Source organism: Pseudorasbora parva, chromosome 11 (assembly GCF_024679245.1).
Source record: "Pseudorasbora parva isolate DD20220531a chromosome 11, ASM2467924v1, whole genome shotgun sequence".
NCBI lineage: Eukaryota > Metazoa > Chordata > Actinopteri > Cypriniformes > Gobionidae > Pseudorasbora > Pseudorasbora parva.
The window spans coordinates 8,453,453-8,479,901 of record NC_090182.1 but is presented as its reverse complement, the minus strand read 5'-3'; the positions used below and the strand labels follow the sequence as shown (position 1 = coordinate 8,479,901).

The 26,449-nt window shown below is 41.1% G+C and overlaps 4 protein-coding genes across 8 annotated transcripts in view; all 4 read left to right on the top strand.

The window, feature by feature from the left end:
- LOC137092613 (protocadherin gamma-A11-like) overlaps positions 1 to 26,449 on the top strand; it is a 199,688-nt gene that overhangs the window by 16,569 nt on the left and 156,670 nt on the right. The window contains exon 1 of one of the 5 annotated variants that reach the window (XM_067456929.1): positions 1,204 to 3,594. The exons of 3 other annotated variants lie outside the window; for them this stretch is intronic. In XM_067456929.1, coding sequence (XP_067313030.1) covers positions 1,219 to 3,594 — 2,376 coding nt within the window. In that variant the 5' untranslated portion in view covers positions 1,204 to 1,218. Of the gene's footprint in view, positions 1 to 1,203; positions 3,595 to 13,188; positions 15,662 to 26,449 lie in introns of those variants that run through there. One more of the 5 variants, XM_067456934.1, reaches the window with a different exon arrangement.
- Positions 7,238 to 10,558, top strand: LOC137092868 (protocadherin beta-15-like). The gene is made up of 2 exons (XM_067457388.1): positions 7,238 to 9,776; positions 10,544 to 10,558. Exons 1-2 carry the CDS (start codon positions 7,401 to 7,403, stop codon positions 10,556 to 10,558), a joined length of 2,391 nt encoding a protein of 796 aa, XP_067313489.1. The 5' UTR covers positions 7,238 to 7,400.
- LOC137092867 (protocadherin beta-15-like) lies at positions 18,258 to 21,418 on the top strand. The gene is made up of 2 exons (XM_067457387.1): positions 18,258 to 20,633; positions 21,407 to 21,418. Exons 1-2 carry the CDS (start codon positions 18,258 to 18,260, stop codon positions 21,416 to 21,418), a joined length of 2,388 nt encoding a protein of 795 aa, XP_067313488.1.
- On the top strand, positions 22,660 to 25,951 carry LOC137092865 (protocadherin beta-16-like). The gene is made up of 2 exons (XM_067457378.1): positions 22,660 to 25,151; positions 25,940 to 25,951. Exons 1-2 carry the CDS (start codon positions 22,776 to 22,778, stop codon positions 25,949 to 25,951), a joined length of 2,388 nt encoding a protein of 795 aa, XP_067313479.1. The 5' UTR covers positions 22,660 to 22,775.

The following is a 26,449-nucleotide window of genomic DNA, read 5'->3' as shown; positions in this document are numbered from 1 at the left end:
TCCAGAAAAAAATAGGTTTTGAAGGGATTTTAGAAATATTAACAGTTGATATGAAGTGGCTATAACTCATGTAATGTGATCCCATGCTGCTTGAATAGTTGGTAAGTTTCTCGATATGTGTACTTACTTTTGTCTTCATCTCGTGTTTAAAAAAATGATTGAATAGTAAGTCAGATGAAAGAGCATATTTCTATTAGCTGTCCGTGGTGCTGTACAGGCAGTGTCTGCTGCTGGCGGGGTTTGCTCTATTCTGTGTCTGTATACAGTCGTGTTTTTTTACGAATAGATGATCTTGAAAATCAAGCTTGTTCTTTTTTTATATTCTACGAGAATGTTTGGTTGTTCTGGGCCTTTGACATGCCATGTTTCACGGGTCGTCTTCCTGTTGAGTTTTGCATTCTTTTTTCGCCAGCTTTTATTATTCAAAAATCACTAGCCTCTCTGTTGGTGACATTTTAAATGCATCTAAAACTAACAAGTACTGCTGACTAGTCGCTTTGTAAGCACATTTTATCTTTTTTTTAATTATTTTTTTGCTAACGTCACTTTGTGTACTATTATGGATGCGGATGCTAATCTAATGTATGCGTTTTTTTGTTGTTTGCTGTTTTATGTAATTTTCTGTTTTGTCACTGATGTCTCCTTTATGTTAAATGTGTCTTTTATAAAGGCAAATACATTCCAATGGCCATTAAGGTAGAAATGGGAATGGCATTGAACAGGTTTTGCTGTTGCTGTCCATGGTTCTACAGCGGCATTTATTCTCTGTGTTTTTTATTCTCCTAACGTTACCCTCTAAACCGCTGTTTTTTGTTTTAGTACCTTAAATGTTGAGGTTTTATTTATCTCCCAATCTTCAGTTAATGTCGCTGATTGTTCTTATTTCTCAAATCAATGAACTATATACCAAGTTCGTTGTACATTCCAGCATTTAATTCTGTCAAGAGATATTATCATGCAGTTTCTTCTTTTAACTCACAGTGTCGCTGTTGACCTGCAAAACCATGTGTGTGTTCAGTGCACATCTCTCCACCCTGATTCTGATGTCATACACACACAGGGCTTCAAGCTCGCCCTATTATAGAAAATCGTCGACGGAGACTGCCTCATATACTGAACTTCTGTCTAAATTTCTACATTTAGTTTGATTTTTTTATTTTTATTGCTGCGTTCTGGATTAACTATCTGAGGCTTCGAATGTTCATCGTTTCTGTCGAGATGTTTGGTCTTTTGTTCTTCGTGCTGATGGCGCGCGCCGCTTATGGAGACGTGAGCTATTCTTTCCCGGAGGAGATGAAACGCGGATCTGTGATTGGAAATATAGCAAAGGATCTCGGGCTCGATGTGAACAGACTGTCATCTCGTAAGGCTCGCATTGATACTGAAGGTAACAGAAAACGATACTGTGACATTAATCTGAACACTGGAGAACTGACCGTAGCGGAGAGAATCGACAGAGAGGAGATTTGCGGAAAGAAAGCTTCATGCGTTATTAAACTGGAGCTCGTGCTGGAAAATCCTTTAGAGCTTCATCGCTTCATTCTCAATATTGAGGACATCAATGATAATTCACCACAATTCAAACAAAGTGTTATAAAATTCGAAATGCTGGAATTAGCAGACAAAGGATCTCGTTATTTATTAGATGAGGCCCATGATGCGGATATTGGTCTGAATTCAGTACAGTCATATACACTTCAAAACAATGAACACTTTATTCTTAGTGTCCAAACGCGTGCAAATGGAAGAAAATATGGCGAGCTAGTTCTTAATAAAGAGTTGGACCGTGAGCAGCAGAAAGAGGTGACTTTAATTCTCACTGCGGTAGACGGCGGGACTCCACCGAGATCAGGTACTGTAGCCATACACGTCACTGTGCTGGATGCTAATGATAATGCTCCAGTCTTTAGTCAGGCCGTCTATAAAGTCAGTCTGCCTGAAAATTCTCCTGTAGATACTGTAGTGGTGACAGTGAGCGCTACTGATGCTGACGAGGGACAAAATGGACAAGTGACATATGAATTTGGTCATTTATCCGAACGCCTTCTGGACATGTTTTCTCTCGATGCGTTGTCTGGAGAGATTAAACTAACAGGACTCATTGATTATGAGGAGGAGAGTTCAATTGAGCTGCCAGTTCAAGCTAAAGATGGTCAAGGGTTAGCTAGTCATTGTACTGTATTAATAGATGTTACTGATATCAATGATAACGCCCCTATAATAGTAATTAATTCTCTAAGCAGTCCCGTTCCTGAGAACGCGTTCCCCGGTACAGAGGTTGGCATCATTAATGTGCAGGACAGAGACTCTGAGAATAACGGACAGGTGCGCTGCTCCATTCAGCAGAACGTCCCGTTTAAACTCGTACCTTCGATCAAAAATTACTATTCTCTGGTGACCACAGGTGAATTAGACCGCGAGCTGCTCTCTGATTATAATATTACAATCACTGCTACTGATGAGGGCTCTCCGCCTTTATCTTCCACTAAGAATATTCACTTGACTGTCGCTGACGTGAATGATAATCCACCTGTATTTGAGGAGCAGAATTACAGAGCTCATGTGCAAGAGAATAACAAACCGGGCTCCTCTATTTGTTCAGTATCAGCTACAGACCCGGACTGGAGACAGAATGGCACTGTAGTTTATTCTCTGTTGTCCTCTGATGTCAATGGCGCACCGGTGTCCTCCTTTTTATCCATTAACGGAGACACCGGGGTCATTCATGCCGTGAGATCGTTTGATTACGAACAGATGAAGAGTTTCAAAGTGCTCGTGTTAGCCAGAGACAACGGCTCTCCTCCTCTGAGCAGTAACGTGACCGTGAGTGTCTTCATATCGGATGAGAATGACAACTCCCCTCAGATATTATACCCCTCTCCGGAAGGAAACTCCTTCATGACCGAGATGGTCCCCAAAGCTGCGCAGGCGGGCTCTCTGGTCTCCAAGGTGATCGCCGTGGACGCGGATTCTGGACAGAACGCGTGGCTCTCGTATCACATTATTAAAGCGACTGATCCGGGACTTTTCACCATCGGTGTCCACAGTGGGGAGATCAGGACGCAGCGGGACATTTCTGAATCTGACAGCATGAAACAGAACCTTATTGTGTCCGTGAGAGATAACGGACAGCCCTCTCTCTCGGCCTCGTGCGCGTTGTATTTACTCATATCAGATAACTTGGCTGAAGTTCCAGAACTCAAAGACATGTCTCATGACGAGAGCAGCTCCAAACTGACGTTTTATTTGATCATCGCGCTGGTGTCCGTTTCCACTTTCTTCCTGACCTTCATCATCATCATCCTGGCCGTGAGGTTTTGTCGCAGGAGAAAGCCCAGACTGTTGTTTGATGGAGCTGTAGCCATTCCCAGCGCGTATCTCCCTCCAAATTACGCAGAGGTGGAGGGCGCGGGAACTCTCCGCAGCACTTACAATTATGACGCATACCTGACCACGGGCTCGCGCACTAGTGACTTCAAGTTCATCAGATCTTATAATGAGGGCACACTGACTGCTGACCTGACTCTGAAAAAGACTCAGTCCGCTGTGGATGATCTTGAAGGACTCGATGCGGAAATGAGCGATGCGTTTCAGGTAGGACTAACGATGTCTTGTCAATGTATTTTTTTATTTTATTTTATTTTATTTTATTTAATGTTTGGGGTTTACCGCGTGCTTTCATTGGCAAAAAAGCTATCTTGCTGAAAAGATTTCGTGACTCATTTAAGTGTTTTTTTTTTTTTTTTTTTTTTTGTAGACGAACATTTAGAGGGTCAATTTTGAAGTCAGAATAGCCATATTAAAACTTTTATATAATGTTTTGTTGTTGTTGTTCTGTTTATGTGCGTATTATATAATACATCACCCACAATCAGTACACGCAGTTTTGATTCCACAAGTAATGGCCAAATTACGCAAACTACTGTGAATCTGATCTTTAATGGTAGATGCGCCTTTCCCTTAAATATAACCAGTTATTTACTGTATTCTGATTAAACAAGGTTTCAGAAAAGGCAATGATCGGTTACAGAGATTATTATGTTGCCCTGGATAAACGCATGCAATCTTATGTCACTCAAAGTGGATCATAATGTTTTCTCTCTTTATTATTATTTATAGTTTTGCATTCCTATCATTAGAAATGATATTAAAAATAATGTTTATTAAAAATAATAGTATAAAGGTCTTTAAGTTCTTATTTCATTACTTTTACACGCCAGTTCACCGGGATAGTACGGGTTAGCAATCATGGCATATTGCTGTGTGCTGTTCGTGGTGCTGTACAGGCAGGGTCTGTTACTGTTGAGGGTTATTTCTCTTATAGGCTGCGTCTGTATAAAGTCGTGTTTGTTTGAATAGATGTTATAGAAATTGAGCTGGTTCTCTTTCCGCATATTCAGAGAATGTTTGGTTGAGGAACTTTCTGCGAACAGCTGTTTACAAATTCTGGGTCTGCTGTGAATTAGCCTTCGAAGGCTATAGTAGTGCATTCAAATACAATAGGTCATGTTTGAGATTCAAAGAACTTAAAGTTGTTTTATTTGTTGTTTTTTTAATGAAAGAATAAGAAATGTGATCTAATCTTTTAAACGCATTTCATTGTTTTCTTTTTTTGTTAACAACTGTTTATTGAGTTATTTTTCTTTCTTTTTTTGCCAAGAAATACAAAGCAAAAAGCAAGCATACAAATCTTGAACCCAACCCACCCCGTCCCACCCCTGGTAGACTTCAATACTAAAATTTAAATACAAATATACAATGTAGGAAGAGAAGAAAAAGTAAAAATAATAATAATGAAAATAACCAATTAAAACAATAATAATTAAATAAAAATAATTATTGTACAAAGATATTAAAAAGCTTGACACAGTATCAAAAGCAGCACACCATACATTTACAGTCTTGATATTAGCTCCATGCATACGTGCAGTTGAGAGTTCCTTCGATATAATGTCCAACAAAAACGCTGTCCATGTTCGTCTGTCCATTGTGTGAGGAGGGTTCCAGCAGTTACCTAGCATTTTTTTTTTTTTTTTTTTTTTTTTTTTTTTTTTTTTTTTTTGCCACTGTGAGTGCGGCCAACAGTAAGGATCTTTGTTGAATGGATAAAGTAAGGTTCCAAAAATCATTAAAAAAGAATTGGCGTGGGGTGAGACATAAATCAGTGCCCAAAAGATATAAGTCCTTTGAGTCCAAAAAGGTGATAGAGAAAGACAGTCCCAGAAGAAATGCAAGTATGTGCCTAAAGATCCTGCAGAACAAAGATTACACTTAGGAGAAGAGGACAGATTCATTTAGAAACGTCTCATAGGAGTCAAGTAAACCCTATGAAGTAATTTCCAGTGTATCATTTGATGATTGGGGTTCTTTGAAGACAGCTTAAACATCCTCCACACCTGATCCAAAAATACAACATCCACATCTTCATTAAGATCCTTGGCCCAAACAGTTGTAATAGATAAGGTTTTGTATAAATGTTCAAAAAGATACAAATAAATAACTGAAACAGAAGAGGGAGATTTCTCCGAAGGAAGGATGCATTTACGTAAAGGGTGAAGAGGTAAATGGGAGTCCCAAGGCACCCCATAAGCCCGAAGGGCCGATCTTATACGCAGATACATAAAAAAGATGTAGCTATAGGGCTTTAATGTTTTGAAATGATTTTAGACCCATATCATCATATGTATCTCCCAAAGTGTTTACTTTATTCTGAGTCCATTGTGGGCAGTGAAATGGTGCCTTGCCTGACAAAAGATTATTATTGTGGAAAATTGGTGAATATTTATGCCAGATTGTAACTTGTTGTTTTTGTTTTTCCACCTCTCTTCAAGTGGAGATGAGATGAGTTACAAACTGGGATTTGCACTGCCTCAGTGGAACCCCCGAGAAAACAAGATGTTTCAATTCATAGGGTTAGACTATAGATTCCTCATTGCTTTCCATGACACAGAAGCATCAGGGTCAAACCAGACTGTTAAAGGGCGGAGAGTAAAGGCTTGAGCATACAGTCTAAAATTAGGGAAAGACAGACCTCCATATGATCTAGAATGCTGTAAAGTTGTCAGCTTAATTAGAAGACGTTTCCCATTCCATATATACCGAGAAACACATGCATCAAGTTTTTTTTCCAGCGGCCAGCAGGTGGAGAAAGAGGAATCATAGATGAAAAGAAATTAATACGTGGGAGGACGTTCATTTTAATCACAGATACCTGAGCATGAAAGGAAGATGGGAGACGGGACCAATTTTCCAAGTCAGAGGAGACTTTCACTAAAATTCTATTCAGGTTTTTTAAAATAATTTCCTGCAGGTTTGGAAAGATGTCTATGCCCAGATACTTAAAGGAGTTAACCACCGGAATAGATAAGAATAGGGGTGTGGGATCAACTTCAAAATGTAGTGGGAGTAAACATGACTTGCTCCAATTAATTTTGAACCCAGAGAGGGATCCAAAATGGTCAAATAACTTTAACACATGAGGGATCGAATGTGACGGTTTCTCCAAAAACAATAAGATGTCGTCAGCAAACAATGAAATATGATGGTATGTGTTCTTGATAATTATTGGGGCAATAGTTTCTGATTGGCAGACCGCTTGAGATAAGGGTTCCATGGATAAGGCAAATAACAAAGGAGAAAGCGGGCAACCCTGACGAGTACCTCGAATGTCATTGTTTTCTGTGACCTCAGTATATCTCTTCTGCAGTTTCTAATAGAAATATGTGACAAATTGCTGCCGGATTAAGTAGTTTGGCGTTTTTCTTCATCGTTGTCTTTGTTGTGTGATATTGCCTCATGGAAATAATTTCGTATGTCAGCAACTTTATAAACTGTTTAGTTTGGTTAGAAATTGCATAGCTCAGTTTTCCATTTTGCTGTCCATGGTGCACTAATGTCAATTACTCTTACATAATATAGCTCCTAACTCTCTATCCTGCCAATCTTCTTCTTCTTCTTCTTCTTCTTCTTCTCCTTCTTTCAGTAGGCATTCTATAAATATTCTTTTCGTGTTTATCTTTATTCTCTCTTCAAGGAATGTTGTTTCATGCCAGCTCTTGTTTTCCTAAATAATTGTAACTATATAATCACACTTAAGTCTTTCAGAAATATGAATGTTATGCAGTTTCATCTTTTAACTCACAGTGTCGCTGTTGACCTGCAAAACAATGTGTGTGTTCAGTACACATCTCTCCACCCTGATTCTGATGTCATACACACACAGGGCTTCAAGCTCGTCTCTTTACAGAATATCGTCGACGGAGACTGATTACTGCTAATACTGTCCTCCTGGCTATTATTCTATATTGAGTTTTATATTTTTCTTTTCTTTGCATGTCAAGTGCTGCTGGATTTTATTTCGACTTAATTTCTGAAGCATATTAAACGCTCATCGTTTCGAGATGTTTGGTCTTTTGTTCTTCGTGCTGATGGCGCGCGCCGCTTATGGAGACGTGAGCTATTCTTTCCCGGAGGAGATGAAACGCGGATCTGTGATTGGAAATATAGCAAAGGATCTCGGGCTCGATGTGAACAGACTGTCATCTCGTAAGGCTCGCATTGATACTGAAGGTAACAGAAAACGATACTGTGACATTAATCTGAACACTGGAGAACTGACCGTAGCGGAGAGAATCGACAGAGAGAGTATTTGTGTGAAGAAAGCTTCATGCGTTATAAATCAGGAGTTTGTTCTTGAAAGTCCTCTCGAACTGCATCGCTTCATTCTCAATATTGAAGACGTAAATGATAATTCGCCACAGTTTACAGAGAGTGTTATTGAATTCGAAATACAGGAATCAGCGGACAAAGGATCTCGTTATTTATTAGATGAGGCCCATGATGCGGATATTGGTCTGAATTCAGTGCAGTCATATACACTTCAAAACAATGAACACTTTCTTCTTAATGTACGTTCCAGGGAAAATGGGAGAAAATATGGTGAGCTAGTTCTTAATAAAGAGTTGGACCGTGAGCAGCAGAAAGAGGTGACTTTAATTCTCACTGCGGTAGACGGCGGGACTCCACCGAGATCAGGTACTGTAGCCATACACGTCACTGTGCTGGATGCTAATGATAATGCTCCAGTCTTTAGTCAGGCCGTCTATAAAGTCAGTCTGCCTGAAAATTCTCCTGTAGATACTGTAGTGGTGACAGTGAGCGCTACTGATGCTGACGAGGGACAAAATGGACAAGTGACATATGCGTTTAGTCATTTATCCGAAATTACCCGGCAATTATTTTTCCTTGATGCAATGTCTGGAGAGATTAAACTAAAGGGACTCATGGATTATGAGGAGGAGAGTTCAATTGAGCTGCCAATTCAAGCTAAAGATGGTCAAGGGTTAGCCAGTCATTGTACTGTAATAATAGATGTTACTGATATCAATGATAACGCCCCTATAATAGTAATTAATTCTCTAAGCAGTCCCGTTCCTGAGAACGCGTTCCCCGGTACAGAGGTTGGCATCATTAATGTGCAGGACAGAGACTCTGAGAATAACGGACAGGTGCGCTGCTCCATTCAGCAGAACGTCCCGTTTAAACTCGTACCTTCGATCAAAAATTACTATTCTCTGGTGACCACAGGTGAATTAGACCGCGAGCTGCTCTCTGATTATAATATTACAATCACTGCTACTGATGAGGGCTCTCCGCCTTTATCTTCCACTAAGAATATTCACTTGACTGTCGCTGACGTGAATGATAATCCACCTGTATTTGAGGAGCAGAATTACAGAGCTCATATGCAAGAGAATAACAAACCGGGCTCCTCTATTTGTTCAGTATCAGCTACAGACCCGGACTGGAGACAGAATGGCACTGTAGTTTATTCTCTGTTGTCCTCTGATGTCAATGGCGCACCTGTGTCCTCCTTTTTATCCATTAACGGAGACACCGGGGTCATTCATGCCGTGAGATCGTTTGATTACGAACAGATGAAGAGTTTCAAAGTGCTCGTGTTAGCCAGAGACAACGGCTCTCCTCCTCTGAGCAGTAACGTGACCGTGAGTGTCTTCATATCGGATGAGAATGACAACTCCCCTCAGATATTATACCCCTCTCCAGAAGGAAACTCCTTCATGACCGAGATGGTCCCCAAAGCTGCGCAGGCGGGCTCCCTGGTCTCCAAGGTGATCGCCGTGGACGCGGATTCTGGACAGAACGCGTGGCTCTCGTATCACATTATTAAAGCGACTGATCCGGGACTTTTCACTATCGGTGTCCACAGCGGGGAGATCAGGACGCAGCGGGACATTTCTGAATCTGACAGCATGAAACAGAACCTTATTGTGTCCGTGAGAGATAACGGACAGCCCTCTCTCTCGGCCTCGTGCGCGTTGTATTTACTCATATCAGATAACTTGGCTGAAGTTCCAGAACTCAAAGACATGTCTCATGACGAGAGCAGCTCCAAACTGACGTTTTATTTGATCATCGCGCTGGTGTCCGTTTCCACTTTCTTCCTGACCTTCATCATCATCATCCTGGCCGTGAGGTTTTGTCGCAGGAGAAAGCCCAGACTGTTGTTTGATGGAGCTGTAGCCATTCCCAGCGCGTATCTCCCTCCAAATTACGCAGAGGTGGAGGGCGCGGGAACTCTCCGCAGCACTTACAATTATGACGCATACCTGACCACGGGCTCGCGCACTAGTGACTTCAAGTTCATCAGATCTTATAATGAGGGCACACTGACTGCTGACCTGACTCTGAAAAAGACTCAGTCCGCTGTGGATGATCTTGAAGGGCTCGATGCGGAAATGAGCGATTCCTTTCAGGTAGGACTGACATTTTTCAAAAAAGATTTGATATTTATTTGTGTTCTGCTTTCATTTTCAAATGGCTCTGTTTAAAAAATTAATACCTGGCTCACTCAAGTGATCTCTGTAGACTTTAGAGGGTCGGTTTGAAGTCTGAAAAGCTATTTCGGTGTTTTCATAAAATCATTTAATACACAAATCAAGTTATTTTTCCACGAGTTATTTTTTTTATATAGAATTTTGTAAATCAGGGCCAAATTGTACGAAACTTCTGAACATGCATATTGTTTGATATTAGACAGTTTTTCCAGAAAAAAAGGTTTTAAAAGGATTTTAGAAATATCACCAGTTGATATGAAGTGGCTATAACTCATGTAATGTGATCCCATGCTGCTTGAATAGTTGGTAAGTTTCTCTATATGTGTACTTACTTTTGTCTTCATCTCATTTTTAAAAAAATGATTGAATAGTAAGTCAGATGAAAGAGCATATTTCTATTAGCTGTCCGTGGTGCTGTACAGGCAGTGTCTGCTGCTGGCGGGTTTTGCTCTATTCTGTGTCTGTATACAGTCGTGTTTTTTACGAATAGATGATCTTGAAAACCAAGCTTGTTCTTTTTTATATTCTACGAGAATGTTTGGTTGTTCTTGGCCTTTGATATTATATAGCCTTTGCATGTGTTTCTCGTGTCTACAGCAATGTTTCCACGTTTTGCCATTATTGTCATATAGTCATATAATAGTGTCATTATAGTGTTTCCTCTTTAACTCTGTGTTGATTTTTAGCACTGCCATCTTTAGCATTCTCATTGTTTCCCTCAGGGCCGTTTCTAGCCTTTCTGGCACCCTAGGCGAGATTCATATGTTGCACCCCCCCCCCCCTCTTTTTTTTTTAAAACTACAACTTATTAAGTAAATATGACTTCCTTATTTCATGGGCATATTGTACATGCATTAATCGAATAATGTAGCTAGGTTTATTATCTCTGAGATCACAGATGTTGGGGGGTTCGGGGGCATGCTCCCCCGAGAAAAATTTGATTTCTATGATCTACATATGTGTATTTTAAGATGTTCTGAAGGCCAAAAAATTAGATAACAATAGCTTGAAAACCATGTCACTCGGCGCCGCTGCGGATTGAAGAACACAGTGACACAAAGACTAAAAGACGGGACGAAGCAGTAGCCGAAGCCTTGCGCCAGTTTCATGTTTTAAAGGTTAATCACATATTTTTTTAGGGGGGGCTGATGCATAAGTTCATAAAAAAGGGCCTAGTGACGCCCATGGTTATGACAGTATTAGCCTACTTGATCAATTTACACTAAACAGCTATCTCTGATGTAAAAAAAAAATTATTCAAATTAACTGATGTTCTGCACCTGAAATGAGCATGGCGTGTGGTCCGTCCAGTACTAATATTCAGTGTAATGTTTTGCTCAACGTTATGATAGAGGGACCAGCTTAGTAGAGAACAAATAACCAATAAGTAGGCTATACCTGTATATTTCGCTTTCTTTTTACGATACTGAGCCCCTGATGGCTTTGACCTTTTCATGATGATGAAACTAAAGCACGCTGTAACGAGTAGAAATATAGTGTGGCCCCTTTAAGAGTTGCGAGCGCTCCCTGCAAACGAAGTCTGCATTTTGTGTATGTGCGCACTGAGTCTTGAGCTCCCATGTGTGGGGATTATTTTCTGTTTTCTGTTGCTAACAGTTTTCTGTTGCTAACAGTTATTTTGTTTTATTAAGTAATGCTGTGGACGGAAAGGGAGTTTGTGATGAGAGTTCAGCGGGGAATAAAGTGCGATCTGTTTGATGTTAATCGCCTCCGTGTTTGCATCCACTCCAGTTACATTAAGTGAGCTATCCGCATTTTTCACTCGGACACAAGCGTTACAACGCCACGGATGACGGCGTTCCCTGCCGCCCTCTACATGATCTCATTTCATTACAGCAGCTCCACTATCACCATTGCGACTTCACTCCAATAATCACAACTAATCATAATGCCTTGAAATAGCAAAAGTACGAAATATTAATAATAAAATATATATGAAATAACTAAAAAATCTTGTTGGGGCGGGGGCTCATTGACGCCCCCCAGCTGTTGGCGCCCTAGGCGACCGCCTAGTTTGCCTATGCCTAGAAACGGCACTGGTTTCCCTCCACTCGTTCATGATGTCATAGTACTGACATCACAGTTCGCTGTAGACAGACGATTATATTGAGCGGTTACATCACTTTTTTGTCTTATTATATTGACCATGAACTGAGGCAATCATTTGCGTTGTCTTGCACAAGTGTATTCTTTGTAGATTGGTCAAATGTGTTCTTGAAGGACGTGATGCGGACATGGGTGACTCTTCAAATAAGATAATACTGTCTTTAGAAAACAAAATGCATACTGGGTTTACGGATTGAATGTGTGTGTCATTTCATTGACAGGCTCTTTAAAATAGCAAGATCACGCGGCTCATTTTAGTGCTTTTAGACACATGAACGCGTGAGGTTCAGTTTAAACTCTGAAATACAGCTAGTCTAATGTATTTTTATAATGTTCTTCTCATGATCAGTAAGCCTTGTATCCTGTTTCACAAGATCAGGTATTATTGTTGCTGTCAGTGGTGCTGCACCCGCATTTATTATTGGTGTTTGTGTTATTTGCTTCTGAATAATGTGCTATGGCCTATGTATTTATTTTTGTAGTACATTGAGTGTGTGTGTGTGTGTGTGTGTGTGTGTGTGTGTGTGTGTGTGTGTGTGTGTGTGTGTGTGTGTGTGTGTGTGTGTGTGTGTGTGTATGTGTGCGTGCGTGTGTGTGTGCGTGCGTGTGCGGGCATATTTTTGTGACATATGAGGACAAAAATGTCTATAATGACATGGGTATGAAATAGGTATTACAAGGAAAGAGTGAAATATGACTTTTCCACTTTTCAAAATGCTTATTAGTCATACAGGATGAATTTTTTTTTTAGAAAGTACAAATGCAGAATGTTTCCAGTGATGGGTATGTTTAGGGTGTGTGTGTGTGTGTGTGTGTGTGTGTGTGTGTGTGTGTGTGTGTGTGTGTGTGTGTGTGTGTGTGTGTGTGTGTGTGTGTGTGTGTGTGTGTGTGTGTGTGTGTGTGTGTGTGTGTGTGTGTGTGTGTGTGTGTGTGTGTGTGTGTGTGTTCTTATTTTTCAAAATAATGAATTATGCCAAGTTCGGTGTACATTCTGTAAGAGATAAACAAAATATATATCATGCAGTTTCTTCTTTTTAACTCACAGTGTCGCTGTTGACCTGCAAAACCATGTGTGTGTTCAGTAAACATCTCTCCACCCTGATTCTGATGTCATACACACACAGGGCTTCGAGCTCGTCTCTTTATTGAACATCGTCGACGGAGACTGATTTATATACTGCACTTCTTTCTACATTACTACATTTAGGTTTACATTAATGTTTTCTATTTGCATGTAGTAGACTGTAGCTTTCCTGGATTTAATTTATTAGGCGTTTCAAAGGTTCTGCGTTTCTGTCGAGATGTTTGGTCTTTTGTTCTTCGTGCTGATGGCGCGCGCCGCTTATGGAGACGTGAGCTATTCTTTCCCGGAGGAGATGAAACGCGGATCTGTGATTGGAAATATAGCAAAGGATCTCGGGCTCGATGTTAACAGACTGTCATCTCGTAAGGCTCGCATTGATACTGAAGGTAACAGAAAACGATACTGTGACATTAATCTGAACACTGGAGAACTGACCGTAGCGGAGAGGATCGACAGAGAAGAGATTTGTGGCGAAAGGGTTTCGTGTGTTTTAAAATTTGAGTTCATGCTCGAGGATCCCTTAGAGCTGCACCGTGTTTCAGTTCAAATTCAGGATATTAACGACAATTCGCCTGTTTTCTCAAAGGATTTGATCACATTTGAAATTAGAGAGTCTGCTGTCCGAGGTACACGTTATCGCTTGAATTCAGCTCACGATGCTGATGTGGGACAGAATGCTGTCCAGAAATACAGTCTACAAAAAAATGATAATTTTCAACTGGCAATTAATTCAAATGTAGACGGAGAAAAGAATTTGGAACTTCTGCTAGATAAAGAGTTGGACCGTGAGCAGCAGAAAGAGGTGACTTTAATTCTCACTGCGGTAGACGGCGGGACTCCACCGAGATCAGGTACTGTAGCCATACACGTCACTGTGCTGGATGCTAATGATAATGCTCCAGTCTTTAGTCAGGCCGTCTATAAAGTCAGTCTGCCTGAAAATTCTCCTGTAGATACTGTAGTGGTGACAGTGAGCGCTACTGATGCTGACGAGGGACAAAATGGACAAGTGACATATGAATTTGGTCGTATTTCTGACAGAGCTAGAAAGCTGTTCTCGTTGGATACACACACAGGTGACATTCGAGTAACAGGTGCACTTGATTTCGAGGACGAAGCTGTTTATGAATTACGTGTAGAAGGGAAAGATGGATTTGGGTTATCCAGTGACGCTAAAATTGTAATTCAACTTGCAGATGTTAATGACAATGCTCCTGAGATACGTTTGAAGTCTTTGCGCAGTCCCGTCCCCGAGAACGCGCTCCCCGGTACAGAGGTTGGCATCATTAATGTGCAGGACAGAGACTCTGAGAATAACGGACAGGTGCGCTGCTCCATTCAGCAGAACGTCCCGTTTAAACTCGTACCTTCGATCAAAAATTACTATTCTCTGGTGACCACAGGTGAATTAGACCGCGAGCTGCTCTCTGATTATAATATTACAATCACTGCTACTGATGAGGGCTCTCCGCCTTTATCTTCCACTAAGAATATTCACTTGGCTGTCGCTGACGTGAATGATAATCCACCTGTATTTGAGGAGCTGAATTACAGAGCTCATGTGCAAGAGAATAACAAACCGGGCTCCTCTATTTGTTCAGTATCAGCTACAGACCCGGACTGGAGACAGAATGGCACTGTAGTTTATTCTCTGTTGTCCTCTGATGTCAATGGCGCACCGGTGTCCTCCTTTTTATCCGTTAACGGAGACACCGGGGTCATTCATGCCGTGAGATCGTTTGATTACGAACAGATGAAGAGTTTCAAAGTGCTCGTGTTAGCCAGAGACAACGGCTCTCCTCCTCTGAGCAGTAACGTGACCGTGAGTGTCTTCGTATCGGATGAGAATGACAACTCCCCTCAGATATTATACCCCTCTCCGGAAGGAAACTCCTTCATGACCGAGATGGTCCCCAAAGCTGCGCAGGCGGGCTCCCTGGTCTCCAAGGTGATCGCCGTGGACGCGGATTCTGGACAGAACGCGTGGCTCTCGTATCACATTATTAAAGCGACTGATCCGGGACTTTTCACTATCGGTGTCCACAGCGGGGAGATCAGGACGCAGCGGGACATTTCTGAATCTGACAGCATGAAACAGAACCTTATTGTGTCCGTGAGAGATAACGGACAGCCCTCTCTCTCGGCCTCGTGCGCGTTGTATTTACTCATATCAGATAACTTGGCTGAAGTTCCAGAACTCAAAGACATGTCTCATGACGAGAGCGGCTCCAAACTGACGTTTTATTTGATAATCGCGCTGGTGTCCGTTTCCACTTTCTTCCTGACCTTCATCATCATCATCCTGGCCGTGAGGTTTTGTCGCAGGAGAAAGCCCAGACTGTTGTTTGATGGAGCTGTAGCCATTCCCAGCGCGTATCTCCCTCCAAATTACGCAGAGGTGGAGGGCGCGGGAACTCTCCGGAGCACTTACAATTATGACGCATACCTGACCACGGGCTCGCGCACTAGTGACTTCAAGTTCATCAGATCTTATAATGAGGGCACACTGACTGCTGACCTGACTCTGAAAAAGACTCAGTCCGCTGTGGATGATCTTGAAGGACTCGATGCGGAAATGAGCGATTCGTTTCAGGTAGGACTAGTGCTTTAATTATTTGTGGGTGTTACAACGACATGTGTTTGTTCTATTTTCTTCATTTTGTCAAGTTGTAGCATTTGGTCTAAAATGTATTCTAGACCCCTTTTACTTGTAAAAGTAAATGATCTTTGGTCGTTTTTACTTGCCATAATCTGTGAATGTTACGGTTGGTTGATAATACATACTTTAAACCTATACGTTTGAAGTATACTGCCAAATAAAAAAATAAAAAATAAAAATAAAAAATAAATAAAAACCTTACCTATTATATTTTTATTGAAGCGTAAAGAATTTCTTCGCCCTTTGAAAGCCTTTTAGTTTTAGGGTGTTAGCAAAGTTTGTGATGATTGATGAGCTATAAATGCTGAATGCATTTTGTGAATCGTTGTAATTTCTTATGTCATGTTATTTTGCTCGTGTAATGGTAGGTGTTTACATTAAGTGTGTATTTTCTTGTAAACCGAGTGTATCCACAGGCAACCGGCTCTGTTCTCTGCTTAGTTTAATTTGACACATGTAAATGCGTATAAATAGTGAGTATAAATAGCGAGTGTGCAGTGTCGTGGAATGCATGCCAAAACTCATTTTGGCGTGCATATGACACGCTGTTTTTCGCGTTGATATGACACGCTCCTGGGTAGGTTTAGGGTAGTGGGGTGGGGGTTCCGGATGTATAATACGCCATAGAGTGCGTATCATATGCACGCGAAAAACAGCGGGGCATACACACGCCAATATGAGTTTTTACATTCCACGACATTGCACACTCGTACTATTTATATGCATTTTCGTGAGATCCGAACGAATATTTCATGGGGCAATTTCACGTCTGAAAAGTATAGTCGGTTTGCGCAAGTGTTCTACAGACAATCACCCGCTCTGCCCACGACGTGTAAACGGCATATATGTTGCACAAGCAAGTTAATTAATTTGGCATTTTAGTAAATTCTTGTGGGGGCACATTTTCCCTAAATATAATACAATAAATAATTGGTTTAAAATGGCTTTCGGAAATATTAATGATCAATAGAGATTATTTCCTTTCACTCAGGATAAACATATATAGTGTGATCCAACGCTGTCTGTTATGTGAAATAAGTTTATAAATGGCTTTGCGTTTTTATGTAAATATTCTTTTGTATGCGCCAGTACACTCAGATATTAAGTTTAATAGGCATATTTTTCAATTAGCTGCCCTGTTTGGAAGTGTCTGTGGCTTTTAAGGTTAAGGTTTGAAATGTTTAAGGTTTGTGTGTGTGTGTGTGTGTGTGTGTGTGTGTGTGTGTGTGTGTGTGTGTGTGTGTGTGTGTGTGTGTGTGTGTGTGTGTGTGTGTGTGTGTTTGTGTGTGTGCGTGTGTGTGTTTGTGTGTTTGTGTGTTTGTGTGTGTGTGTTTGTGTGTGTGTGTGTGTGTGTGTGTGTGTGTGTGTGTGTGTGCGTGCGTGCGTGCGTGCGTGCGTGCGCGCGTGCGCGTGTGGTTTATGAGGACACGTGTATAGGGACATGGGTGTTACAGCATAAACCATAGTTTAAAACATACTAAACAGTACTAAGTTTTGTGTGATGGTAACGGTTTAGGGGTAGGCTTACTGTAGGGGGGTAACACACAGTTTGTACAGTATAAAAACCATTAATCCTATGGAGAGTCTCCGTAAACCACATATTCAAGAATGTGGGTCTGGTAAAGATAAGCCCTACCTCATAGGGACAAAATCTCCCCACAAAATAGCGATATCTGAAATCCTTGCCTTTGTAGGGACATGTATGGTAGCCATGAGGAAAACATCTTATGAATCATACTAAGTTACGCTTTTTGAAAATCAGTAATATATATATATATATATATATATATATATATATATATATATATATATATATATATATATATATATATATATATATATATATATATATATTGATGGGTAATTGTTTTGTGTAACTCATTCGATTTTTCTATCAGATTGTGAGGATTTCTGTCTTTTGTGATTTAATGAAATGTTGCTGTTTTTGTAATCAATATTTTTGTTGCTGTTGTTGTTGTCTTTTAGTTATGTAATTCCGATGTCAGCAATTCAACTTTTTTTAAAACTATTTTTCCTGTTGCTGTCCGTGGTGCTTAACTGTTGCGCTGCACTTGTCTGTTTTTCCCTCTCATTCACAATGTAGCTCACAGCTTTCCTTTTTTTTTTTTTTTTTTTGGTAAATACTGTAGGCCTAAATGCTATGGTAATTCCGATCTCCCAATCTTCAGAGAATGTTGCTACTGCCTCTGGTTTTGTTTAGTGTATGTATGTTCCGAGGCTTAATCATTTGAGAGATATGATTTTTATGCAGTTTTTTCCTTTAGCTTACAGTGTCGCTGTTCACCTACAAAACCATGTGTGTGTTCAGTACAAATCTCTCCACCCTGCCTCTGACGTCATACACACACAGGGCTGCTTGATTGTCTCGTTCTAAGAATATCGTCGAATGTGACTACTTTTATTCCCCTAAATGTAGTTTCGCATATGGTTCTCTTTTACATGTTAACAGTTGGATTACAGGAATTGATTTTTGCTGAATTTCTCAAGCATTTCAAGGGTTTCTGTCGAGATGTTTGGTCTTTTGTTCTTCGTGCTGATGGCGCGCGCCGCTTATGGAGACGTGAGCTATTCTTTCCCGGAGGAGATGAAACGCGGATCTGTGATTGGAAATATAGCAAAGGATCTCGGGCTCGATGTCAACAGACTGTCATCTCGTAAGGCTCGCATTGATACTGAAGGTAACAGAAAACGATACTGTGACATTAATCTGAACACTGGAGAACTGACCGTAGCGGAGAGGATCGACAGAGAGGAGATTTGTGGAAGGAAAGCTTCATGCGTTATTAAACTGGAGCTCGTGCTGGAAAATCATTTAGAGCTACATCGATTTATTCTCAATATTGAGGACATCAATGATAATTCACCACAGTTCAAACAAAGTGTAATAAAATTCGAAATACAGGAATCAGCGGGCAAAGGATCTCGATATTTATTAGATGAGGCCCATGATGCGGATATTGGTCTGAATTCAGTGCAGTCATATACACTTCAAAACAATGAACACTTTATTCTTAGTGTCCAAACGCGTGCAAATGGAAGAAAATATGGCGAGCTAGTTCTTAATAAAGAGTTGGACCGTGAGCAGCAGAAAGAGGTGACTTTAATTCTCACTGCGGTAGACGGCGGGACTCCACCGAGATCAGGTACTGTAGCCATACACGTCACTGTGCTGGATGCTAATGATAATGCTCCAGTCTTTAGTCAGGCCGTCTATAAAGTCAGTCTGTCTGAAAATTTTCCTGTAGATACTGTAGTGGTGACAGTGAGCGCTACTGATGCTGACGAGGGACAAAATGGAGAAGTGACTTATGAATTTGGTCATTTATCCGAACACCTTCTGGACATGTTTTCTCTCGATTCGTTGTCTGGAGAAATTAAACTTATAGGACTCATTGATTATGAGGAGGAGAGTTCAATTGAGCTGCCAATTCAAGCTAAAGATGGTCAAGGGTTAGCTAGTCATTGTACTGTAATAATAGATGTTACCGATATCAATGATAACGCCCCTTTTATAGTAATTAATTCTCTAAGCAGTCCCGTTCCTGAGAACGCACTCCCCGGTACAGAGGTTGGCATCATTAATGTGCAGGACAGAGACTCTGAGAATAACGGACAGGTGCGCTGCTCCATTCAGCAGAACGTCCCGTTTAAACTCGTACCTTCGATCAAAAATTACTATTCTCTGGTGACCACAGGTGAATTAGACCGCGAGCTGCTCTCTGATTATAATATTACAATCACTGCTACTGATGAGGGCTCTCCGCCTTTATCTTCCACTAAGAATATTCACTTGACTGTCGCTGACGTGAATGATAATCCACCTGTATTTGAGGAGCAGAATTACAGAGCTCATGTGCAAGAGAATAACAAACCGGGCTCCTCTATTTGTTCAGTATCAGCTACAGACCCGGACTGGAGACAGAATGGCACTGTAGTTTATTCTCTGTTGTCCTCCGATGTCAATGGCGCACCGGTGTCCTCCTTTTTATCCATTAACGGAGACACCGGGGTCATTCATGCCGTGAGATCGTTTGATTACGAACAGATGAAGAGTTTCAAAGTGCTCGTGTTAGCCAGAGACAACGGCTCTCCTCCTCTGAGCAGTAACGTGACCGTGAGGGTCTTCATATCGGATGAGAATGACAACTCCCCTCAGATATTATACCCATCTTCGGAAGGAAACTCCTTCATGACCGAGATGGTCCCCAAAGCTGCGCAGGCGGGCTCCCTGGTCTCCAAGGTGATCGCCGTGGACGCGGATTCTGGACAGAACGCGTGGCTCTCGTATCACATTATTAAAGCGACTGATCCGGGACTTTTCACCATCGGTGTCCACAGCGGGGAGATCAGGACGCAGCGGGACATTTCTGAATCTGACAGCATGAAACAGAACCTTATTGTGTCCGTGAGAGATAACGGACAGCCCTCTCTCTCGGCCTCGTGCGCGTTGTATTTCCTCATATCAGATAACTTGGCTGAAGTTCCAGAACTCAAAGACATGTCTCATGACGAGAGCGGCTCCAAACTGACGTTTTATTTGATCATCGCGCTGGTGTCCGTTTCCACTTTCTTCCTGACCTTCATCATCATCATCCTGGCCGTGAGGTTTTGTCGCAGGAGAAAGCCCAGACTGTTGTTTGATGGAGCTGTAGCCATTCCCAGCGCGTATCTCCCTCCAAATTACGCAGAGGTGGAGGGCGCGGGAACTCTCCGCAGCACTTACAATTATGACGCATACCTGACCACGGGCTCGCGCACTAGTGACTTCAAGTTCATCAGATCTTATAATGAGGGCACACTGACTGCTGACCTGACTCTGAAAAAGACTCAGTCCGCTGTGGATGATCTTGAAGGGCTCGATGCGGAAATGAGCGATTCGTTTCAGGTAGGATTGACATTTTAAAAAAAAGATTTGATATTTATTTGTGTTCTGCTTTCATTGTCAAATGGCTGTTTAAAAAAAAAAAAAAAAAAAAACTGCCTCACTCAAGTGATCTTTGTAGACTTTAGAGGGTCGGTTTGAAGTCTGAAAAGCTATTTCAGTGTTTTCATAAAATAATTTAATTCACAAACCAAGTTATTTTTCCACGAGTTATTTTTTTTAATAGAATTTTGTAAATCAGGGCCAAGTTGTACGAAACTTCTGAACTTGCATATTGTTTGATATTAGACATTTTTTCCAGAAAAAAAGGGGTTTAAAAGGATTTCCGAAATATTACCAGTTGATATGAAGTGGCTATAACTCATGTAATGTGATCCCATGCTGCTTGAATAGTTGGTAAGTTTCTCTATATGTGTACTTACTTTTGTCTTCATCTCGTGTTTAAAAAAATGATTGAATAGTAAGTCAGGTGAAAGAGCATATTTCTATTAGCTGTCCGTGGTGCTGTACAGGCAGTGTCTGCTGCTGGCGGGGTTTTGCTATATTCTGTGTCTGTATACAGTCTTGTTTTTTTACGAACAGATGATCTTGAAAATCAAGCTTGTTCTTTTTTTTATATTCTACGAGAATGTTTGGTTGTTCTTGGCCTTTGATATTATATAGTCATTGCATGTGTTTCTCGTGTCTACAGCAATGTATCCACGTTTTGCCATTATTGGTCATATAATAGTGTAATTATAGTGTTTCCTCTTTAACTCTGTGTTGATTTTTAACAGTGCCATCTTTAGCATTCTCATTGTTTCTCTCCACTCGTTCATGATGTTATAGTACTGACATCACAGTTCGCTGTAGACAGACGATTCTATTGAGCGGTTACATCACATTTTTTGTCTTATTATATTGACCATGAACTGAGGCAATCATTTGCGTTGTCTTGCACAAGTGTATTCTTTGTAGATTGGTCAAATGTGTGTTCTTGAAGGACGTAATGCATACATGAGTGACTCTTCAAATAAGATAATACTTTCTTTAGAATACAAAATGCATACTGGGTTTACGAATTGAATGTGTGTGTCATTTCATTGACAGGCTCTTTAAAATAGCAAGATCATGCGGCTCATGTTAGTGCTTTTAGACACATGAACGCGTGAGGTTCAGTTTAAACTCTGAAATACAGCTAGTCTAATGTATTTTTATAATGTTCTTCTCATGATCAGTAAGCCTTGTATCATGTTTCACAAGATCAGGTTTTATTGTTGCTGTCAGTGGTGCTGCACCCGCATTTATTCTTGGTGTTTGTGTTATTTGCTTCTGAATAATGTGCTATGGCCTATGTATTTATTTTTTGTAGTACATTGTGTGTGTGTGTGTGTGTGTGTGTGTGTGTGTGTGTGTGTGTGTGTGTGCGTGCGTGCGTGCGTGCGTGCGTGCGCGGGCATATTTTTGTGACATATGAGGACAAAAATGTCTATAATGACATGGGTATGAAATAGGTATTACAAGGAAAGAGTGAAATATGACTTTTCCACTTTTCAAAATGCTTATTAGTCATACAGGATGATTTTTTTGAAATCATGAAAATCATGAAAAATCATGAAAAAAGGATGAAAATGCAGAATGTTTCCAGTGATGGGTATGTTTAGTGTGTGTGTGTGTGTGTGTGTGTGTGTGTGTGTGTGTGTGTGTGTGTGTGTGTGTGTGTGTGTGTGTGTGTGTGTGTGTGTGTGTGTGTGTGTGTGTGTGTGTGTGTGTGTGTGTGTGTGTGTGTGTGTGTGTGTGTGTGTGTGTGTTCTTATTTTTCAAAATAATGAATTATGCCAAGTTCGGTGTACATTCTGTAAGAGATAAACAAAATATATATCACGCAGTTTCTTCTTTTTAACTCACAGTGTCGCTGTTGACCTGCAAAACCATGTGTGTGTTCAGTAAACATCTCTCCACCCTGATTCTGATGTCATACACACACAGGGCTTCGAGCTCGTCTCTTTATTGAACATCGTCGACGGAGACTGATTCATATACTGCAATTCTTTCTCCATTACTACATTTAGGTTTACATTTATGTTTTCTATTTGCATGTAGTAGACTGTAGCTTTCCTGGATTTAATTTATTAGGCGTTTCAAAGGTTCTGCGTTTCTGTCGAGATGTTTGGTCTTTTGTTCTTCGTGCTGATGGCGCGCGCCGCTTATGGAGACGTGAGCTATTCTTTCCCGGAGGAGATGAAACGCGGATCTGTGATTGGAAATATAGCAAAGGATCTCGGGCTCGATGTGAACAAACTGTCATCTCGTAAGGCTCGCATTGATACTGAAGGTAACAGAAAACGATACTGTGACATTAATCTGAACACTGGAGAACTGACCGTAGCGGAGAGGATCGACAGAGAGGAGATTTGTGGCGAAAGGGTTTCGTGTGTTTTAAAATTTGAGTTCATGCTCGAGGATCCCTTAGAGCTGCACCGTGTTTCAGTTCAAATTCAGGATATTAACGACAATTCGCCTGTTTTCTCAAAGGATTTGATCACATTTGAAATTGGAGAGTCTGCAGACCGAGGTACACGTTATCGTTTGAATTCAGCTCACGATGCTGATGTGGGACAGAATGCTGTCCAGAAATACAGTCTACAAAAAAATGATAATTTTCAACTGGCAATTAATTCAAATGTAGACGGAGAAAAGAATTTGGAACTTCTGCTAGATAAAGAGTTGGACCGTGAGCAGCAGAAAGAGGTGACTTTAATTCTCACTGCGGTAGACGGCGGGACTCCACCGAGATCAGGTACTGTAGCCATACACGTCACTGTGCTGGATGCTAATGATAATGCTCCAGTCTTTAGTCAGGCCGTCTATAAAGTCAGTCTGCCTGAAAATTCTCCTGTAGATACTGTAGTGGTGACAGTGAGCGCTACTGATGCTGACGAGGGACAAAATGGACAAGTGACATATGAATTTGGTCGTATTTCTGAAAGAGCTAGAAAGCTGTTCTCGTTGGATACACACACAGGTGACATTCGAGTAACAGGTGCACTTGATTTCGAGGACGAAGCTGTTTATGAATTACGTGTAGAAGGGAAAGATGGATTTGGGTTATCCAGTGACGCTAAAATTGTAATTCAACTTGCAGATGTTAATGACAATGCTCCTGAGATACGTTTGAAGTCTTTGCGCAGTCCCGTTCCCGAGAACGCGCTCCCCGGTACAGAGGTTGGCATCATTAATGTGCAGGACAGAGACTCTGAGAATAACGGACAGGTGCGCTGCTCCATTCAGCAGAACGTCCCGTTTAAACTCGTACCTTCGATCAAAAATTACTATTCTCTGGTGACCACAGGTGAATTAGACCGCGAGCTGCTCTCTGATTATAATATTACAATCACTGCTACTGATGAGGGCTCTCCGCCTTTATCTTCCACTAAGAATATTCACTTGACTGTCGCTGACGTGAATGATAATCCACCTGTATTTGAGGAGCAGAATTACAGAGCTCATGTGCAAGAGAATAACAAACCGGGCTCCTCTATTTGTTCAGTATCAGCTACAGACCCGGACTGGAGACAGAATGGCACTGTAGTTTATTCTCTGTTGTCCTCTGATGTCAATGGCGCACCGGTGTCCTCCTTTTTATCCATTAACGGAGACACCGGGGTCATTCATGCCGTGAGATCGTTTGATTACGAACAGATGAAGAGTTTCAAAGTGCTCGTGTTAGCCAGAGACAACGGCTCTCCTCCTCTGAGCAGTAACGTGACCGTGAGTGTCTTCATATCGGATGAGAATGACAACTCCCCTCAGATATTATACCCCTCTCCGGAAGGAAACTCCTTCATGACCGAGATGGTCCCCAAAGCTGCGCAGGCGGGCTCCCTGGTCTCCAAGGTGATCGCCGTGGACGCGGATTCTGGACAGAACGCGTGGCTCTCGTATCACATTATTAAAGCGACTGATCCGGGACTTTTCACTATCGGTGTCCACAGCGGGGAGATCAGGACGCAGCGGGACATTTCTGAATCTGACAGCATGAAACAGAACCTTATTGTGTCCGTGAGAGATAACGGACAGCCCTCTCTCTCGGCCTCGTGCGCGTTGTATTTACTCATATCAGATAACTTGGCTGAAGTTCCAGAACTCAAAGACATGTCTCATGACGAGAGCAGCTCCAAGCTGACGTTTTATTTGATCATCGCGCTGGTGTCCGTTTCCACTTTCTTCCTGACCTTCATCATCATCATCCTGGCCGTGAGGTTTTGTCGCAGGAGAAAGCCCAGACTGTTGTTTGATGGAGCTGTAGCCATTCCCAGCGCGTATCTCCCTCCAAATTACGCAGAGGTGGAGGGCGCGGGAACTCTCCGCAGCACTTACAATTATGACGCATACCTGACCACGGGCTCGCGCACTAGTGACTTCAAGTTCATCAGATCTTATAATGAGGGCACACTGACTGCTGACCTGACTCTGAAAAAGACTCAGTCCGCTGTGGATGATCTTGAAGGGCTCGATGCGGAAATGAGCGATTCGTTTCAGGTAGGACTGACATTTTTCAAAAAAGATTTGATATTTATTTGTGTTCTGCTTTCATTGTCAAATGGCTGTTTAAAAAAAAAAAAAAAAAAAAAAAAAAAAAAAAAAAAAAAAAAAAAACTGCCTCACTCAAGTGATCTTTGTAGACTTTAGAGGGTCGGTTTGAGGTCTGAAAAACTATTTCAGTGTTTTCATAAAATAATTTAATTCACAAACCAAGTTATTTTTCCACGAGTTATTTTTGTTAATAGAATTTTGTAAATCAGGGCCAAGTTGTACGAAACTTCTGAACTTGCATATTGTTTGATATTAGACAGTTTTTCCGGGAAAAAAAATGGGTTTAAAAGGATTTCCGAAATATTACCAGTTGATATGAAGTGGCTATAACTCATGTAATGTGATCCCATGCTGCTTGAATAGTTGGTAAGTTTCTCTATATGTGTACTTACTTTTGTCTTCATCTCGTGTTTAAAAAAATGATTGAATAGTAAGTCAGATGAAAGAGCATATTTCTATTAGCTGTCCGTGGTGCTGTACAGGCTGGCGGGGTTTTGCTCTATTCTGTGTCTGTATACAGTCGTGTTTTTTTACGAACAGATGATCTTGAAAATCAAGCTTGTTCTTTTTTATATATTGTACGAGAATGTTTGGTTGTTCTTGGCCTTTGATATTATATAGTCATTGCATGTGTTTCTCGTGTCTACAGCAATGTATCCACGTTTTGCCATTATTGGTCATATAATAGTGTCATTATAGTGTTTCCTCTTTAACTCTGTGTTGATTTTTAACAGTGCCATCTTTAGCATTCTCATTGTTTCTCTCCACTCGTTCATGATGTCATAGGACTGATATCACAGTTCGCTGTAGACAGACGAATCTATTGAGCGGTTACATCACATTTTTTGTCTTATTATATTGACCATGAACTGAGGCAATCATTTGCGTTGTCTTGCACAAGTGTATTCTTTGTAGATTGGTCAAATGTGTGTTCTTGAAGGACGTAATGCATACATGAGTGACTCTTCAAATAAGATAATACTGTCTTTAGAAAACAAAATGCATACTGGGTTTACGGATTGAATGTGTGTGTCATTTCATTGACAGGCTCTTTAAAATAGCAAGATCACGCGGCTCATGTTAGTGCTTTTAGACACATGAACGCGTGAGGTTCAGTTTAAACTCTGAAATACAGCTAGTCTAATTTATTTTTATAATGTTCTTCTCATGATCAGTAAGCCATGTATCATGTTTCACAAGATCATGTTTTATTGTTGCTGTCAGTGGTGCTGCACCCGCATTTA